General features: G+C 35.8%; 1 protein-coding gene across 10 annotated transcripts in view; it reads left to right on the top strand.

Moving 5' to 3' along the window:
* The window catches only part of SSBP2 (single stranded DNA binding protein 2), a 350,060-nt gene that overhangs the window by 290,774 nt on the left and 39,251 nt on the right, over positions 1-20,035 (top strand). For all 10 annotated transcript variants that reach the window (XR_011646098.1, XR_011646097.1, XM_004455906.5 and 7 more), the window contains one exon: positions 3,972-4,020. Coding sequence is in view for 8 of the 10 variants with exons in the window: in XM_004455906.5 (XP_004455963.1) it covers positions 3,972-4,020 (49 nt within the window). In the remaining 2 variants the exon portion in view is untranslated. The remainder of the gene's footprint in view (positions 1-3,971; positions 4,021-20,035) is intronic.

Raw genomic sequence — 20,035 nt, 5'->3', positions numbered from 1 at the left:
ACCCTGCCTTCTTGTAATGGCATTGAAGTCATGCTGTCAGGTAAGCTCTTTTGATGTATTATAAGGATTGTTTTTTAATCATCTGAAACCATTTTCATGGAAAGCAATTTTGCCTAAAATAGAAAATAGGTTAATAGATGGGTACCAGCCAGACTCAAAACTAGCAAAACAGGGAAAAAAGTAGGTCAGATTTTCCTTTCCTATGTTTCCACTTTTAAAGTGAAAATGGTTAGATGCAGTTTTAAAGCTTAATATAATGGTTACTATAAAAGGGGTGAATGATAAATTGTGCTTCTGTCAAAGGCTGTGAATGTAGGATGGAGATAATAAATAAAATTTACCTATCTGATATTTTCACTTTAAAATACAACAGATATAAAGAGTATACATTTTGAATGCTGTGATCAATCAGAATTATTAAATATTAATGCTTTTAATATTCTTTATGTTACTCTTCAGTATGATGGCTATATGGCCAACTTTAAATCAACCTATTTTCACCAGTGAGAGAAAAAATTCTTGATCATGACCTTTGGGAGAATCATTTGCTGCTTAAAATTTTCTAGTTCCATTCTCACATAAACTTTAAGCATATGGAGACTAAAAATGTAGTTGAAAATTTTAATATTATTTTTGTTGATATTTGGGTTTGGATTTCTCAAATATATATACTCAGATACTTTTAAATTTTTTGTTATATAATATTTTACTATTTATATAATTTCTGGTTCATAAAGAACCCTTAAGCCGTACAGACTCATATTTCCATGACTTGTTACTATTGCCTTTTATTTTCAGTTTACTATAACTTAGGATTCCTTCAAAGACAATGAAAATGTAAATATTTGTATAAACCCTTGGGAAAGTTCTGTAGAATGGAAGATCCAACCAGAGAGAATTCTTCTTGTATTTGTCATTGGCCCCAACAAAGCAACAGTGAATTTGAAGAAATAAAAAATCAATAAAGTGCACTATATTGAAGTTCACTTCATAATTTAACTGTCTTTAAAATAAAGTAAGCTTTACTATATACAGATAAGTATTTGTAACTATTTTCCACTTTCTTCACATTACTTATTTATATGTCGGGAAACTTAAAAATCTAAGAAATAATTGAAAGAATCATGGTGTCCTAAGGTATGTCTTATCTCTAACAGTCTAAAATTGTTGCCCATCTTCGGCCAGGGAATATCTACTGGAGAGTCCTATCTTGATGATTTTTCTTTTCTTGTCACTTTTTATCATTTGTGAATGAAAATATCAATAACAATAAAAATACCTAACCCTGGTCACTAAAGTAATTACTGTATTTTAAGTGGCGACTTTACATCATGGCATAAACCATTTGGAAAAAAATTTTTGTTTTTGCTGTTAAAAAATACTAACTGCCTCCAAAGTAAAAGATTATGTTTATTTAATTTTTACATTTCCATGCCCTAAACATAGGGTAAATAACACAAAATGTGATTAAAAATTAAAATAAGAGTATATTTTAATGTTTCTCTAATTAATATATCTATAAAAGTAAAACCTTGATATTAATTTAATAATTTATAGTAGAATTTATAAAATATTGTCACAATATAAATGTTTGAAAATGTATTATAGATTATAAAGGAAACTTGAATAGTGGTATATTTCTAAATTAACTACATTTATACCAGTTTTCAAAGAATATAGGATTCAACATTAAAGCATTTCTAATTCAACTTTGATACGTTGCTTTTTTATAGAAAATAAGAAGACAAAAGGATTTCAAAGGTTGTTCTTGTTCCATATCATATCCTCTGGAACTACAAAGTTTATATAGTTATAATCTTGAAATAAAATAACCGAATTACAGAGAAAAAGATTAAGGTTTTGACTCTTTGGTAGTCACTGTGATTCTGATTCCATCATATCCATACACCCTTACCAAAAAATACAGACCTTTTTAAATACGATTTTTCTCTTTAGCTTTGTTTTTAAAAGGAGATATCAGGGATTGAACCCGGCACCTTGTACATATGAAGCTGAGCTACACCTGCTCCCCTCTCTTTATTGTAATTGAGGCCCATCTGAGAGTACTTCAGAAGTTTACATTCAGAATTAAGTCTTATGTTATAGTTTATAGAATATTTTCTTGATAATACAAATGCCCTCCAAAAAGAGTGGGAATTTTTGAGTTTAAGTTGTTGTCTTAATAAGAATTACTCAATTTTGTATAATCTGCACTTCATTCAGTGCTATTTGTGAAAATTAAAATGTTTCAAAGACAATGGAAATGTTGGGTGAAATTTATCTTATCTATATGAATTATTATTTAACCTTATAGTATTAAAATATAATTTATATTAAATTATATAAATTAGCATTTATTAATCAAAACACATAAAGATTATCTTTAATACATCTTATTCGTGCTGTCCTTTTTTATACATAATATCAAAATTATGAGATCATCACCTACATAACATTGTGCACAAGTTTTTGTCATGATTTGGATATGCTAAATATTTTTGTGTTGTCTTAAGATGAATGTTTCCCAATATTCTGCATTTCTCTATTGTTTAACTTGGCATCAAACAAATCATGTGCCCAAATATTTTACATGATCCGCATATATAGTATGTTTTTCTTTAGTTTCTGTCCATGAGGGCATTGAGTCCTATATGTAAAATCGTCTTTCTAAAGTTCCTGAAACTAATTATACAATGATAATTGGAGAAGCGGCAATTTCCATAGACAGTATAAGTGCTCCTCACCTTCTCCTTAGTGCATGCATGGTCAGGTCCCCTCTGGCATTTTATTTTCCGCTTCTATTCCTCAAGGAGAATTGGGAAAATTTTCCTCTTGGGCATCTTTACTAGAGCCTAAAGCCTGGATTCCTGTCCTTCCCTGCTGTTAACCCCCAGGGAAACCCAAACCCCACCTAAATATAGTTCTAAATATTCACGCAAACACAAGTAATGTAATAACAACTTGGACAGCCGCACTAACATTTAGAACTTTAGCTGTAAGGCCAAGGGGACTTTTTTTTTTTTAATTTAAAAGTTGATTAATCTTAGCTATTAGAGGAGAAGGAATTTTGAGTGACCCCAATTGCAGAGGACTCACTGTCAGAAGTCTGGGTTTTTTCAGGCAGTATTTATTCAGGGATATTAGTCATAAAGCATGACGAAAAGACCCTTTTGACTGAATTAATCGGGTTAATTTTCTTTTAAAATCTTCACGAATCTTCATATCCTTATGAGCTGGAATATAAACTTCTCCTCCACCCTAAAATGAGGTATTATATTGGCATGCATTGGCATACTTTGCCTCTTGCTTTCTCAAAGATTTACATGGACCGCTGTCTTGACCTAAAATTATGAAAACATGAACTGTGATTCCTTTATTTATTAGAAACTAAACTGGGAATGGCACTGGAAGATAGATTGATACATAATTTGTTGTATGTATTTATGTTGTATGTGATTTTTTTTGAAAAGGAGTCAAATTTAGACAACTTTTATATGCATTTATTTGTAGCTTAGAGCAATCATTTTATATATATGAAATTTTACAAATAAATTCATTTTAATGAGATATACATAGCATTTATTGATTCCACAGCACTATCGTTTATATTTATTTCATAATTAGTGCTTTTTACCCTAAAAGTGTGTTTTCATAATGATTTAGATATACGTTTATATTACTGCTATATGGTGATTACCACTTTTAGTGATTATTACAATAACCAAATTTCATATTAAAATAAAACTGGAATTACTAAAAGTAGTTTGATTTGGGAAGGAAACTGCTTAATGGAATAAAAATTTTTATTTAAAAATTAAAAGCTACAAAAATTAATTTAAAAAGTAATTTCAATGCTGAACTAGAACTGCAAGGTAACTGAATTGGAAAGTTAAGCTTTTATGATTTGTTATTGCCTATTGTTAAAAATTCAAAGCATAGGCTAAAGGTTCATTTGGTATATCGTCTTGTAGGGGTCCAGGTGGTGGTAGACCTTGGCCAAACCCAACAAATGCTAATTCAGTGAGTATAAATATTCATTGTTATTATTTTTGCAATCTTTAGCATTTAACAATAATATTTAAAATGTTGCTTTTGAAAGTCCTTCAATCAGTTGTATTAACTATTTAAAAAGTAATCTTTCAAAATAGAAATTTTGTATATAGTTTTAGAAAAATACAATTTTTTAAAAATACGTAATTTTTATTTCACTTGAAGATCCAACAAAGACATGCGTGTTACATAGATTAGCAGACTTTCAAAAATAAAGATAGAAATAGGGTGATTTAAGTAGCACTTATAGAGTGGTCTATATTTCTCCTAAAAATAGTTTGAATTTCAAAATAGCTATTACATTTTCTAAATTGCCAGCCAAGATTATTCTCTATCAGAGACTACCAAGTTATTATAATTTTATTTGCTGTACTAGTTACAACTAGCTTTAGTCTCTCAGTGCCCCAGGAAGCAAGTGCATATTTGCCTTGTGCCTATGAGCTAAGTTGCCATCCTTGGACATCCTATCCATGTGCCTGAGAGCCAGGAAATTTCCTTACATGTTTTGTGGCAGTGATTTGACTGCACAACTATTTTTCTCTCATAAATAATGTCACAGAATTAAATGTACAGGTTGAAAATTAAGCCATCAATCTTAAAAGTGATATGATCCTGGAGATGTTTTCTATCTTGACTTTGAAATTTTGAATTCTTCAATATATAATAGAGGACTGCTGTGTACATTTGTGTAGTTTGTGCACTGCACAAAAGTACCTGGGGTAAAGGAGTCAGCAGGGGTCTGAAATACACCTGCACTCCATTCATGAATCCTGTGGACTTCTGAAGGGGTGACTTTTGCTACTATGCACAAAGGCACCTTCATTGACTGATGGCCTTAATGCTAAATAAACATGAAACTGATGCAGTGTTTAAGGTTAAACTTCATGAAACTTAAATTGATGTGTGTGTGGTGTATAGTAAGAATTACCCTGAATTCGTTGCTTTTATACTATTCTAAAGTAGAAATCACTTTCTTCTCAGTCAAGTAGATGGTAACTGTCATATTTTTAAAGAAAAATAAAGCATTGTTAATTTATATTACCTACCTCTTTCTTAGTTTCAATATCTATGACATTTGCTAATTGAATGAAATTATTTGGGCTGGAGAGAATGATAATGCTACTTACATTTGAGTCTTCAATGGACTACTTAATTTCAACAGATCTTCTTTCTAAGATACTATTTTACCTGATATGATGCTATACCATGAATATCTTTGCTACTCCGAAGTTCTTTGTTTGCTTAAATACTTTTCAAGAATTCACATTTCCTTTTGCTTCTTGCTATTTGCCTTTATCATTTCTTTTTATTTTAAAATGGCATCTGGCTAGTAGCGCAAGATACACTTCAGCTTCCTATTAAAATAGCCATAAGAATGCCAAAATCAAAAATTTTTGTAACATTAAAAACGTGAGCCAACAATCTTACTATTGCCAAAATGTGGAAAAAATTTCATTATCTGCATGTCTGATGAAACTGGATTAAAAAGTATAATCGATGGCCCACCTTAACTGTGTTGAGCCTTTCCACATAGAAGCAGGAAGACCCTTTTCTCCTCCTTCACTGTCATCTCAGCCAACCATGCACCTTCTGCCTGTTACAGACAGCCAGGTTACACTTCACACTCACAAGCTGCCCATCAGTACCTTCTTTTACACACTCATCCTGAGACTGCATCTCCCAAAAGCCACACAGAAAGGTGGGCAGGGCTAAGTAGTTATATTAAGGATAATGTATTATTCCAGTAAAGAGTATTAATGACAAAAACGAGAAGAACTATAGTAGCAGTGCATTCTGATGATTTTTTATTTTTTAGGTACTTCATTTCTTTAAGATTTCATAGAGCCAATTTCTGTGGGTAGGAAAAGATACTATATCAGATCAGCAGCCCTGCACTATTTTAGAGCCTGAGAAACACTCAGAATTAAGTTAGGAGCTGTACACATGAATCTGCTGTCCAATGGTTAGTCTTAAATGGGCATTTGGCCAGCACACATGTAGACAAGTATTGGAGTTGGAAGCAAGCGCCTCTGTTTAATACACACAAATATTTTCTCCTGAACAATTTCAGAGTGAGTTGTATGTATGATGGGCTTTGACCCTAAATATTTGAGTATATGTTTCCTAAAAACAAAGACTTATCTTTCATAACCAAAATACAGTGATCAAAATAAGGAAATTAATGTTGTTGCGATGCTATGTTCTAATCTACAGCCTTATTCAGATTTCACCAATTGTTCCAATAATGTCTTTGACAAACAGAAGAAAATCCTAGTTCACTTGTTGGATTTGTTTCTCATGTCTCTTTTGTCTGCATAAATCTGGAACAGTTCCTAAGCTTTTCTTTTTTTTAAAGTTTGTTGAATATAAGCCAGATTGTACTGTAATCTGATGTTTCCTCGTGAATAGACTGAGGTTATATATATTTGGCAGGAATACCACAAAAGTAATTTTGCGTTTTTCCCTGTGCGTCATTTCAGGAGGGACATATCGATGATTTGTCCCATTTGGTTATGGAGTTTCTCATCATATTTCTCCACCACAGAGTTAACTGTTCTTCTTATTGTAATTATTAACTAATGGAGACATACTGTTTTGAGAATATAGTTATTATCCTTTTCCTCCTCATAGGTACCCACTAGGTTTAGCATCTATTGATGACTCTTGCCCAAATCAGTTCTTATTATATTGGTTCCAGATTCTTTTCTAATTCTATCCTTTCTTTTCTATTCATTAGGTGGTTTTCTATTACAACAAAAAGCTTTTTTCTTCTCCCTAGTCTTTCATTCATTCATTCACTCATTAGGTATCATATGGACTCATGGATTATTATTTTTTCCATGTGTACTTTCTAATTCTTATTTTTTATTTTATGTAAGTTGTAGACTTACAGAAAAGTCATTGCAGAAGATACTGAGTACCCATATACCCACCCAATTATTAACACCTTGCATTAGTGTAGTATATTTGTAACAATTGTTGAAAGAATATTATTTTAATTGTACTATTAACTATAGCCCATGGTTTCATTAGGGTTCCTGGTTTGTATTGTATAATGGAATTTTAATCAGTCATGTAAAGGAATAAAGTTCTGATACATGTGACAACTTGGATAAGCCTTAAAAGTATCATGTTGAATGAAATAAGCCAGACACAAAAGAACAAATATTGTATGATCTCACTGTTATGAAATAATTAGAATAAGCAAATTCTTAGTCTAAAATTAGAATATAAGTTACCAGGGTCCAGTTGCGGGTAGGGAATGGGGATTTAATTTTAAGTTGTACAGAATTTCTATTTGGAGTGATGAAAAAGTTTTGGTTATAATGATGGTAACAGAAACTTGTGAACATAATTAACATCACTGAGTTAGGTTGTATATGTTATTAAAATAAACATTTTTTAAAAGCTATAGAACTGTACAACACAAACAGGAAACCCTAATGTAAGCTGTCTCAACAAACAGAACTAGGAAATAGATGTAGATATATACACACACACTCGCATACATTTTATCTTTCTATATCTATGAATATATATTAAAAGCATGAGTTCACACTGATACCTTTATTTTTAGTACAATACAAAGAGTTCATTCTAGTCTTTCTACTTTCTATATTTGTGCTCGGTTCTTTCAATGTGAGAAGCCTGGCTGCCATCCACAATATTTTGGCTTAATTGTTTAATCCTTCACTATCCATAACTTTGTCATAAAAATTATTTTGCTTAAATATGTGTTTCGGGAATCCCAGTCAACCAAGGTAACAGCATAAGAAGCCCCATGGTGTTGTGCCCCTGAAGTTGTCATTGAACAACTCGCAAGAAAATGGCTTGCATTAACTATATGAGTGCCAAATCAAGACAACACACCTTGAAAAATGATAGGTGACAGTCATGGTACCCATGCTAGTCCCTCCCCTGAATCCTTCCTAGTGTGTGTGGTGCACTCCCTTTGTGGGCCCCTGGCCCTGTTCTGGAGGAAGCAGAGTCACCCCCATGCACATACTGGAATACCTGTCTCTGAGTGCCGGTCTATGAGGTGGAAGCCTGAGAGGCAGAACCAGGAAACTGTCTCAGGCTCCCTTTTCCAGAACTTATCCTATAGGCAGAAGCAGCTTGCAGACAGCTGAAGCAGTGAAAAAAAACAAGTCAAAGTGGCCTGGGGCAAAGGATTACATGTATAATGTCATAGAATAAGCAGCTAGTACAGAGGAGTTCTTTTTCATAGGGAGTTTGAATTCATTTATATGGGGGAATTCCTAAAGCTATGAAGAAGCACAAGCCCAGGACAATAAGCAGACTCCACAGAGGCTCACTTAAAACAGAGACAACCCCATGCTTCATAATCATACCTCAGGCTGATCTTCTTTATAGGAGGGGTAAACTGAGAGAAACCAACAGCCAAAGCAGAGTCGGTTTGCAAAGGCTATGAAAGGTATTTTCTGTGTTGGTTTGTTTTTTTTTAGCTTCTGGCAGTCAGGGATATCACTGTCATATCACACTAGGCTTGATGCACCCTTAAGAAACAGACAGCTCGGGGACTAAGTTAACACTTTAAGATATTAAAATATACAGTGTGCAACAAAAGATAGCAGGCAAAGAAATTGGAAATGATGGCCCATGCAAAGGAACAGATAAAATTTCACTAAACAGCAGTGAAGATAATCACTTACTGGACACACCAGACAAAAGACTTATAAAACTGATCCTTAGTTTGCTTAAGGAAATTAAGGAAAACACAGTCAAAGAAGTAAAGGATATCAGGAAAACAATGAAAGAACAATGTGAGAATCTCAATAAAGAGGTAGAAATTTTTAATAGGAATCAGACAGAATGGCTCAAGTTGAAGACTACAAAAACTGAATCCCCAGAGAGATTTAACTGCAGATTGGTCCTGGCAGAGAAAAGAATCAGTGATCTTAAAGACAAGATAATTCAAATGATTCGAACTGAGGAATAGAAAGAAGAAAGAATGAAGAAAAGTGAACAGAGCCCAAGAGACCTGTGGGACATCATCAGACCTACCAATATTTGCATTTTGGAAGTGGCAGAAGAAATAGAGAAAACAGCAGAAGGGATATTCAAAGAAATAGTGGCAGAAAACTTCCTAAACTTAGAGTGGCAGTGTGAAACTTTCATGAACCTCAGAAAACCATGTCCTTAGGGTTAATACATTCCTGTGCATGTAAACCCCATTGTCAGTGGAAACTTTTAGATTACTTCAGTTAAAGGACTTCGATTAGATTGTACGATACAGGGTGGGTCTTAACCCTCTTACTGGATCCTTTATAAATGAAAGCCACAGACACAGAAAAATCTGCAGAGACAGAAAGGAACCCAGAAGCTGAGAAGGAAGGCCCTGGGAGGCAGAAGCTGAAATCAACCGAACATAGAAACTGAGAGGAAGTCACTTTAGCCTGAAGCTGAAAGCAGCAAGGCCTGGAAGAGAGGGGAGAGAGGAGCAGATGCTGCCATGTGTCTTATTGCCCTCAGCTGTAGCGCAGGGAGAAGGCATATTCTGAGAAAGCCTTAATTTGGAACACTTTCATGGCCTCAAAGCTTAGCTTTTAAATTAATAAATCCCCATTGTAAAAGCCAATCAATTTTTGGTATATTGCTTGGCAGCCTTTAGCAAACTAAACCACTTACTGAAACATCAGTAAACACATTCAAGAAGATTAACAAAACCCAAACAGGCTAAGCTTGAAGAGAACCATACCCAGACACATAGTAATCAGACTGTCAAATGGCAAGGTTAAAGAAAGCATTCTGAAAGCTGTAAGAGATAAGCAACATGTTACATACAAGGGGGTTCCAATAAGATTAAGTACCAATTTCTCATCAGAAGCCATGGAAGAAGGTAGTCAAATGAAATATTTTAAATGCTAAAAGAAAACAATTGCCAAAATTGACAGTGAGACTGTCTTTCAAAATGAGGGCAAGATTAAGATATTCCCAGATAATGAAAAGCTGAAGTTCATCAGCATTAGCCCTGTCATGCAAGCAGTGATAAAAGGAGTTCTTTAGGCTGAAAGGAAAGGACACTAATCAGTGGATCAAAGTGGCATAAAAAAATAAAGAACTCTGGTAAAGGTAACCATATGTGTAATTATAAATGTCTGTAATCTTATACTATATTTTTTGACAGGTAGCACTTTTCACTTCTTACAAGTTCTAAATTACATATGCATAAAAATAAAGATAACTAAGATTGTTGGAATACAAGGTATAAAGATTTAATTTGTAAGAAGTACAACAAAACAGTAGGGGATGGAGGGAGGGCTACAGAAACACTTGTGTCTATGTTATTGAAGTTAAGCTGCTATCAAATCAAACATGTTTGTTATAGATTTAGGATATTAAATTTAAGCTGCATGGTAACCACAAAGAAAATATATAAAAAGTACACACAGGGGAAGCAGATGTGGCTCAAGTGATTGAGCTTCTGCCTACCACTTACGAAGTCCCAGGTTTGGTTCCCAGTGCTTCTTAGAGAAGACGAGCAAGACAGTGAGCTGGCACAATAGGCAGGCATGGCGTGCTGATGCAGTAAGATGGCACAACAAGGAGACAAAACAAAGCAGGGAGCTAAGGTGGCTCAAGCAATTGAGTGCTCCTCTCCCACATGAGAGGTTCAAAGTTTGGTTTCTGGTGCCTCCTAAAGAGAAAAGCAGACACAGAGAGCACACAGCAAATGGACACAGAGAACAGAGAGTGAGCACAAGCAATGGGGGGAGAGGGGGAGGGAATAAATAAAATCTTTAAAAATATATATGTGTATATATATACACATAGAATTTTGGAAGATGGCATCAGAGTAGTCAGGCAGGGCTCAACTTTCTCACAAAAACAACAGAGAAAGAACCAAAAGCTGTGCTTTCAGCATCAGCAGAACTGTGCTACACAGCTCTCAGGAGGGTGAGGGACAGAGAGATGTAGAATCCAAAACAAAACATGAGTTACCAAACCCCTGTGGTGGCCAGGAAGGACTCCTTTCCCCTACCCCTAAGATATTAAGCCAGGGTAAAACTCCTGGCTCACCGCAGCTGACTGAGAGGGGAACAGGCATCTTCCTCCCTGTCTGCTGTTACAAGGGAGAAAGGAGAGGGTCTCTGAGGCTTTTATTCAGTGAATTTGGCCAGCAGAGCCCACTTTGAATCTTCACTCTGGACAGAACAAAACACAGGAAGTCAAAGATTGAAATAAACTCCACCTTTAAAAGGTGTGCCGACAAGTGCTATCTGCTGGCCAACCTTGAAATTGTATGGCGAAAAACTGCTTTTAGGACTCTCTTAACTCAAATTCCTGGGAGAAAATCTGTGCCCCATTAGTGACTCAGTGGCTTGATTTTTTTTTTAAGATTTATTTTTTATTTCTTTTTCTCCCCTTCCCCTCCTCCCCCTGCCCCATTGTCTGCTCTCTTTGTCTATTCATTGTGTGTTCTTCTGTGTCCACTTGCATTCTTGTCAGTGGCACCAGGAATCTATGTCTCTTTTTTGTTGAGTCATCTTGCTATTATGTCAGCTCTCCATGTGTGCGGTGCGACCCCTGGGCAGGCTGCCCTTTTTTCTGCAGGATAGCTCCCCTTGTGGGGTGTACTCCTTGCGTGTGGGACTTACCTATGTGGGGGACACCCCTGTGTGGCAGGGCACTCCTTTTATATACCAGCACTGTGCATGGGCCAGCTCACCACATGGGTCAGGAGGCCCTGGGTTTGAACCCTGGACCTCCTGTATGGTAGATGGATGCTCTATCAGTTGAGCCAAATCTGCTTCCCTCTGGCTCAATTTTGATAACTTAAGCTGGGCAATTTTAAAACCTTAGAATAAGTTGAACCTAATATCAAAAAAGAGCTATGAAGAAAAAATAGATCAGAGAAATTGGCCATCAGAATAAATTCACCAACATATTCAGATGCATAGACATCAATGAAAAATTACAAGCCATACAAGGAAACAGGAAGAGACAGCCCACCCAAAGGAACAAACCAAATATCCTGAAGAAGTACAGGATTTAAGACAATCAGTTATGATCACACAACATTTTTATACCAATTTAAAGAAATGAACAAAAATATGAATAAAGGATATTAAGAAGACACTGGATGAGCATAAGGAACAATTTGATACCCTGCAAAGAAAAGTAACAAAACTTATGGGAATGAAAGACACAGTAGATGATATTAAAAATACATTAGGGGGGAAAGCGGCTGTGGCTCAATCAGTTGGGCCCCCGTATACCGTATGGGAGGCCCTGGGTTCGCGTTCCAGGGCCTCCTTGTGAAGGCAGGCTTGCCTGCACGCCATGGAGAGCCGCCAGCCTGCAAGCGCCATGGAGTGCCACCTGGCCCGCAAACACCACGGAGAGCCAACTCAGCGAGGTGATGCAACAAAAAGGGAAACAGATAAAAACACAGAAAAGTGTGCAGTGAATAGACACAGAGAATAGATAACAAGCAAGCCACAAGGGGAGGGGGGAATAACTTTTTTTAAAAATACATTAGAGGGGAGCGGAATTGGCTCAAGCCGTTGAGCACCTGCCTCCCACATGGGAGGTCCCGGATTCAATTTCCAGTGCCACCTAAAAAAAAGACAGGCGGCAGACTTGGCCCAGTGGTTAGGGCATCCATCTACCACATGGGAGGTCTGCAGTTCAAACCCCAGGCCTCCTTGACCCGTGTGGAGCTGGCCCATGCACAGTGCTGATGCGCACAAGGAATGCTGTGCCATGCAGGGGTGTCCCCCGCGTAGAAGAGCTCCACGCGCAAGGAGTGCACCCCGTAAGGAGAGCCACCCAGCGTGAAAGAAAGCGCAGCCTGCCCAGGAATGGTGCCGCACACACAGAGAGCTGACACAACAAGATGACCCAATAAAAGGAAACACAGATTCCTGTGCTGCTGACAACAACAGAAGTGGACAAAGACGACGCAGCAAATAGACACAGAGAGCAGACAACCGGGGTGGGGGGAAAGGGGAGAGAAATTTTTAAAAAAGACAACAAGCAAACAAATGGAAAAGCCAACTCGGGGGCCAGTGTGTCTTATTGATTGGGCACCAGCATCCCACTTACAAGGTCCTGGGTTCAATCCCCTCCCCTGGTACCTCAAAAAATAAAAAATACTTTAGAGGCACATAAGAGGAGATTTGAATGTCTCAAAGACAGAATTAGTGATTTCAAAGGCAGAACATCTGAACTGGAAAAATACAGGAGAACAGGAAGAGAGGAGAATGGAAAAAATGAAACAGGGTCTCAGAGAATAGAATGACAACATGAAACACACAAATATATGCATTATCAATATACCAGAAGGAGAAGAGAATGGAAAAGGGACAAAAAGAATATTTGAGGAAATATTAACCAAAAACTTCCCAACCCTTATGAAAGATATTTGTATCGATATCCAAGAAGGACAACACACTGCAAACAGAATAAATCCAAATAGACCTACCCTGAGACACCTGCTATTCAGAATGACAAATATTAGAAATAGAGGATTCTGAAAGCACCAAGAGAAAAGCAAAACATCACATACAAGGGAACATTGATAAGATTAAGTGCCAACCTCTCATCAGAAACCATGGAAGCAAAAAGAAAGTGATATGATATATTTAAGGTACTGAAAGAGAAAAACTTATCTGTCAAGAATTTTATATCTGGCAAAACTGTCCCTCAAAAATGAGAGTGAGTTCAGAGTCTTCACAGACAAACAAAAACTTATAAAATAAGTTTATCAAAACACCAAATTACAAGGAGTACTAAAGGGAGTGCTGCAGCCTGAAAGGAAAAAACAAGGTCAAGAGACTTGGAGAAGAGTGTAGAAATGATTATTAAGAAGGATAAATTAAAGGGTAAAAAGACAGATAACAGTAAGATATGACAACAGAAAGCCGAAGAACAAAATGGATTAAGTAAGTAATGCCTTTACAGTAATGACATTGAGTATTAACAGCCCGAACTCTCTAATCAAAAAACATAGACCGATAGAATGGATTAAAAAATTTTGAGACATCTATATGTTGTCTTCAAGAGACTCATCTCAGATGTAAGGAAACAACCAGGTTAAAAGGGAAAGATTGGAAAAAGGTATTCCATGCAAATACTAACCAAAAAGCTGTTGTCGCGACTCTCAAATCAGACAAAATAGATTTTAAATGCAACACTGTTATAGGGGATAAAGAACATCATTATATAGTAATAAAAGGAGAAATTCACCAAGAAGAAGTAACTATACTAAATATTTATGCACCTGACTGGGTGCTCCAAGATACACAAGACAAACACTGGCAAACTGGAGGGAGAAATAGATGGCTCTACAATAATAGTTGGAGACGTCAATATACTAACCCCAATATTGGATAGAACATCCGACAGTAGATAAATAAACAGAGACCTTGAATAATAGAATAAATGAATTTGGCCTAAAGCAGTGCACCCTGAAACAGCAGGATATACATTCTTTTCAAGTGCTCACAGATCCTTCTCAAAGATAGACCATATGTTGGTTGGGTCATAAACTCAATAAATTTTAAAAGTTGACAAAACTCAAAAAATTTTAAAAGTTGAAATTATACAAAACAAACTTTCTCTGACCATAATGGAATGAAGCTGGAAATGAATAACGGACAGAAAAAGGGGAAATTCATAAATATATGGAGATTCAACAAAACTCTTAAATAATCAGTAAATCAAAGAAGAAATTACAAGAGAATTCAGCAAATATCTTGATTTCAATGAAAATGAGAACACAACGTATCAAAACATGTGGGATACCACAAAGGCAGTGCTGAGAGGAAATTTATAGCCCTCAATGTTTACACTAAAAAAAGAAGAAAGAGTTAAAACTGAAGATCTAACTGCACAACTGGAGGAACTAGATAAACAGTAGCCAACTAATCCCGAACCAAGCCAAAGGAAAGAAATAGTAAACATCAGAACAGATATAAATGGCATCAAGAACAAAAAGCAATAGAGAGAATAAACAAAACCAAAGTTCGTTCTTTGAGAAGATCAACAATGTGCAAGGAGTGCCATGCCACACAGGGGTTCCCCCCACATAGGGGAATCCCACCTGCAAGGAGCGCACCCCTCAAGGAGAGCCACACCACACACAAGAAGCACAGCCTGCCCAGGAGTGGCACTGCACAAATGCAGAACTGACGCAGCAAGATGACACAACAGAAAGAGACACAGATTCCCGGTGCCACCTGACAAGAATGCAGGCAGACACAGAAGAACACACAGCGAATGGACACAGAGCAAACAACAGCAGGGGGAGAGAAATAAATAAAAATAAATCTTAAAAAAAAAAACAAAAAAACTTCCCAAAGATGAAAAGCCTAGGACCAGATGGCTTCACAGGTGAATTCTACCAGTCATTTAAATATGATCTAATACCAGTCTTGCTCTGGCTCTTCTAAAAATTTGAACAGGAAAGAATGCTACCAAACTTATTCTGTGAAGCCAACTTCACCCTAATACCAAAACCAGATGAAGAAAATTACAGACCAATATCGCTAATGAATATAGATAAAAAAATCCTCAACAAAATATTTGCAAATCAAATCCAAAAGCATATTAACAGAATTATATACCACAATCAAGCGGGTTTTATCCCAGGTCTGCAAGGGTGGTTCAACACAAGAGAATCGGTTACTGTAATAAATCGAATAAATAAATTGAAGAATAAAAATTACATGAGCCTCTCGATTGATGCAAAAAAGACGTTTGAAAAAAAAAACAGAGCACCCTTTCTTCATAAAAAACACTCCGAAAGATAGGACTAGAAGGAAGCTTTCTCAATATGGTTAAGTGCATATATGGAAAAACCTACACCTAGCATTGTACTCAACAGTGAAAGACTAAATTCTTTCCTGCTGAGATCAGGAGTAAGATAAGGATGCCCACTGTCACTACTAGTATTCAGTATTGCGCTAGAAGTTCTAGCTAGAGCAAATAAGCTAGACAATGAAATAAAAGGCACCCAGATAGGAAAAGAGGTAGTAAAACTTTCACTATTCACTGGTGATATGATCCTATATCTAGAAAATTCTGAATAACCCACCACAAAGCTATTAGAAGTAATAGATGGGTTCAGCAATGTTGCAGGAAACACAAAAATCAATAGTGTTTCTGTAAACCACTGGTGTGCAATCTGAGGAGGAAATCAGAAAAAAAAAACAAGTTCCATTTATAACGACTAAATGAATCAAATATTTAGGAATAAACTTAACCAAGGACATAAAGGACCTGTATTCAGAAAACTATAAAACATTGCTAAAAAAAACTGAAAAAGACTTCAATAAATGGAAGGATATTCCATGTTTATGGATTGGAAGACTAAATATCATTAAGTTGTGAATTTTACCCAAATTGATATATAGATTCAACACAATCCCAACAAAAATCCCAAAAGCATTTTTTGGAGAAATGAAAAAGAGGATTATAAAATTTATTTGTAACAGTAAGGAACCTGGAATAACCAAAAATATCTTAAAAAAGAACGAAGTTGGAGAACTCTAACTTCTGACTTTAAAGCATGTTACTTAGCTACAGTGGGAAAACAGCATGGTACTAGAATAAAGACAAACAGATTGACCAGTGGAACTGAATTGAGAACTCAGAAATAGACACTCACTTCTACAGTCAATTGATTTTTGACAAGGTAATCAGACCCTCCCAGCTGGGCCAGTCTATTCAACAAATGGTGCTGGGAGAACTGGATAGCCATATCCAAAAGGAAGAAAGAGGACTCCTATCTCACACCTTATACAAAAATTAACTCAAAGTGGATCAACAAACTTAAGTATAAAAGCAACAACTATAAAATTTCTAGTAGAAAATATAGTAAAACATCTTCACGATCTTACGGTAGGCAATGGTTTCTTAAACCTTACACCCAAAGCCCAAGCAAGAAAATAGACAAATGGCACCTCTTCGAAATTAAACACTTTCGCACCTCAAAGGACTTTGTCAAAAGGGTAAAAAGGCAGCTGACTCAATGGGAGAAAATATTTGGCAATCACATATCCAATAAGGGTTTAATATCTATGATATATAAAGAGATTATACAACTCAACAATAAAAAGACAAACTACCTAATTAAAAAATAGGCAATAGACTTGAAAAGACAATTATCTAAGAAAGAAATACATATGGCTAAAAAAACAACATATGAAAAATGTTCATCACTATTGATTAGGGAAATGCACATCAAAACTACAATGAGATATCGTTTATCGTTTCTCTTTCGTTTCACCTATTAGACTGGCCACTGTTAAAACTTGGGAACTATAAAAGTTGGAGAGGATGTGAAGAGATTGGAATGTTTATTCCCTGTGGGAATGTAGATTGGTACAACCATTATGGAGGACTGTTTGGCAGTTCCTAAAGAATTTGAATATAGACTTGCCATGTGACCCAGCGATACCTTTACTAGGTATATACCCAGAAAAACTGAGAGCAGAAACACGAGCAGACATCTGCACACCAGTGTTCAAAGCACCATTATTCATGGTTGCCAACAGATGGAAGCAACCCAGATGTCCATCAACCGATGAATGGATAAACAACCTGTAGATGGAATTTTACACGGCGGTAAGAAGAAATAAAGTCATGAAACATATGACAACATGGATAAACTTGGAGGACATTATGTTGAGTAAAGCAAGTCAGACACAAAAGGACCAATACTGTTATGATTGTGCTGTTATGAACTATATTATGTAAACTCATGGAGTTAATAATTAGAATATAAGTTTTCAGACAATAGAATGAGAGTAAAGAATGGAAAGCCAAGAGTTAATCTGCAGAATTTATAAAAGATTGTTTACAAATAAGTAGAAATGGTGAATGCAATCATAGTGTTTTGTAACTTATAGAGCTATTATACAGGTATGACAGTGGTTGAAAGGGTAAGTCTAAGATCATGGATATTACCAGAAGGAATGCTGAAAAATGTAACATGGGACTGTATAACATAGTGATACTTCAGGTAAAATACAAATATGGGTGATATTGTAAATATAAGACTTTTGACAAAATATAAATACACTAACGAGAAGGAAACAGAATAGCAGAATTTATGGTGGGGAAGCATTAGATTGAGAAGTGTTGAGTTTTGGTTTTTTTTTTAATTATAATTATTGGAATAATAAAAATGATCTAAAATCTATTGAAGAAATGAATGCACAGCTACGGTATTATACTGAATACTATTGATTGTACATTTTGGATGGATTTGTGCTTTATTAATGTGTATCAGTAAATTTGATTTGTTAGAATATATATACATAAATAAATGAGAAGGAACACAATATAATACAATACAAAAAGTCAAATATGACAGTAGGCATTAATGGAAGAATTTAAGGCCAAAAAAAGCATAAAACTTACAGAGACCAAACAGAAAAATGGCAAAAGAAAGTCATGCATTGCTGGTAGTTACTTTAAATATAAAGATTTAAACTGACCAGTCAAAATGCAGAGATTGCCAGAATGAATTAAAAAGCATGACCTAACAACGTAATGTTTACAAGAGACTCAGCTAAAATTCAAAGACATATGTAGGTTGAAAGTAAAAGGATGGAAAATATATACCTTGCAAATAGCCAAAAGAGAGCTGCAGTAGCTATACTAATATCAGATAAAATATTTTTTTTAAATTTCTCTCCCCCCCACCACCACCAGTTGTCCTCTCTGTGTCCATTTGCTGCGTGTTCTTCTTTGTCCACTTCTGTTATTGTCAGCGGCTCAAGAATCTGTGTCTCTTTTTGTTGCTGTGTCCTGTGTTTTGTTGCTCTTTTGTTTCCATGTGTGTGGTACCATTCCTGGGCAGGCTGCTCTTTGTTTTGTGCTGGGCGGCTCTCTTTACGGGGTGCATTCCTTGCATGTGGGGCTCCCCTACGCAGGGGACACCCCTGGGTGGCAGGGCACTCGTTGCGTGCATCAGCACTGCGCGTGGGCCAGCTCCACATGGGTCAAGGAGGCCCGGGGTTTGAACTGTGGACCTCCCATGTGGTAGACAGACTCCCTAGCCATTGGGTCAAGTCCACTTTCCAGATAAAATAGATTTTAAGTCAAAAACTGATAGAACAGACAAAGAAGACCACTTTATACTGATAAAGAGGTTAATTCAACACAAAGACATATATATATACACACACACTTAATAGCAGAGCCCCAAAATTTTGACAGATTCGAAGGGAGAAATAGAGGATCCTACATTAAAAGAAGACTTCAACACACCACTTTCAATAATGGGTTGAACATCTCGACAGAAGACCAGTACAGGAAATAGAGGGACTTGAATGATATTTTAAACCAGCTAGACCTGACAGACTTATATAGAACACTTCACCCAACAGCAGCAGAATACACATTCTACTCTAGTGGACATGGATCATTCCCCAGGATAGACCATATGTTAAGTCACAAAGCAAGTCTCAATAAATTTTAAGATACTGAAATAATACATTGTATCTTCTCAGACTACAGTGGAATATAGCTAGAAATCAGTAACAGAGAACCAGAAAATTCAAAAATAGGTGAAAATTGAACAATGCACTCATAAGCAACCAAAGGGTCAAAGAAGAAACCACAAGTGGAATTAGGAAATATCTTCAGGCAAATGAAAATGACAGCACAACATACTAAAACTTATGGTATGCAGTAAAGACAATGCTGAGAAGGAAATTTATAATTCTAAATGTTTACTTAAAACAGAAGAAGAATCTCAATTCAGAGACCTAACCTCTAAACTGGAGAAACTAGGAAAAGAAGAGCAAACTAAACCATGCAGAAGGAAAAAAATAACAAAGATTAGAGCAGAGATAAATGATAATTAATAGATAAGTAAAAGTAGATCGTTTCAAAAAAAACAGTAGGGAGAACCAGTGAAACCAAAAGTTTGTTATTTGAAAAGATCAATAAAATCTTAAAATATTACCTAAACTGACAAAGAAAAAAGAGAGAGGACACAAATAACTAA

Source organism: Dasypus novemcinctus, chromosome 2, assembly GCF_030445035.2.
Source record: "Dasypus novemcinctus isolate mDasNov1 chromosome 2, mDasNov1.1.hap2, whole genome shotgun sequence".
NCBI classification, from domain to species: Eukaryota; Metazoa; Chordata; class Mammalia; order Cingulata; family Dasypodidae; genus Dasypus; species Dasypus novemcinctus.
The sequence above is the reverse complement of the archived record's forward strand: the minus strand, read 5'-3'. Positions and strand labels throughout refer to the sequence as shown.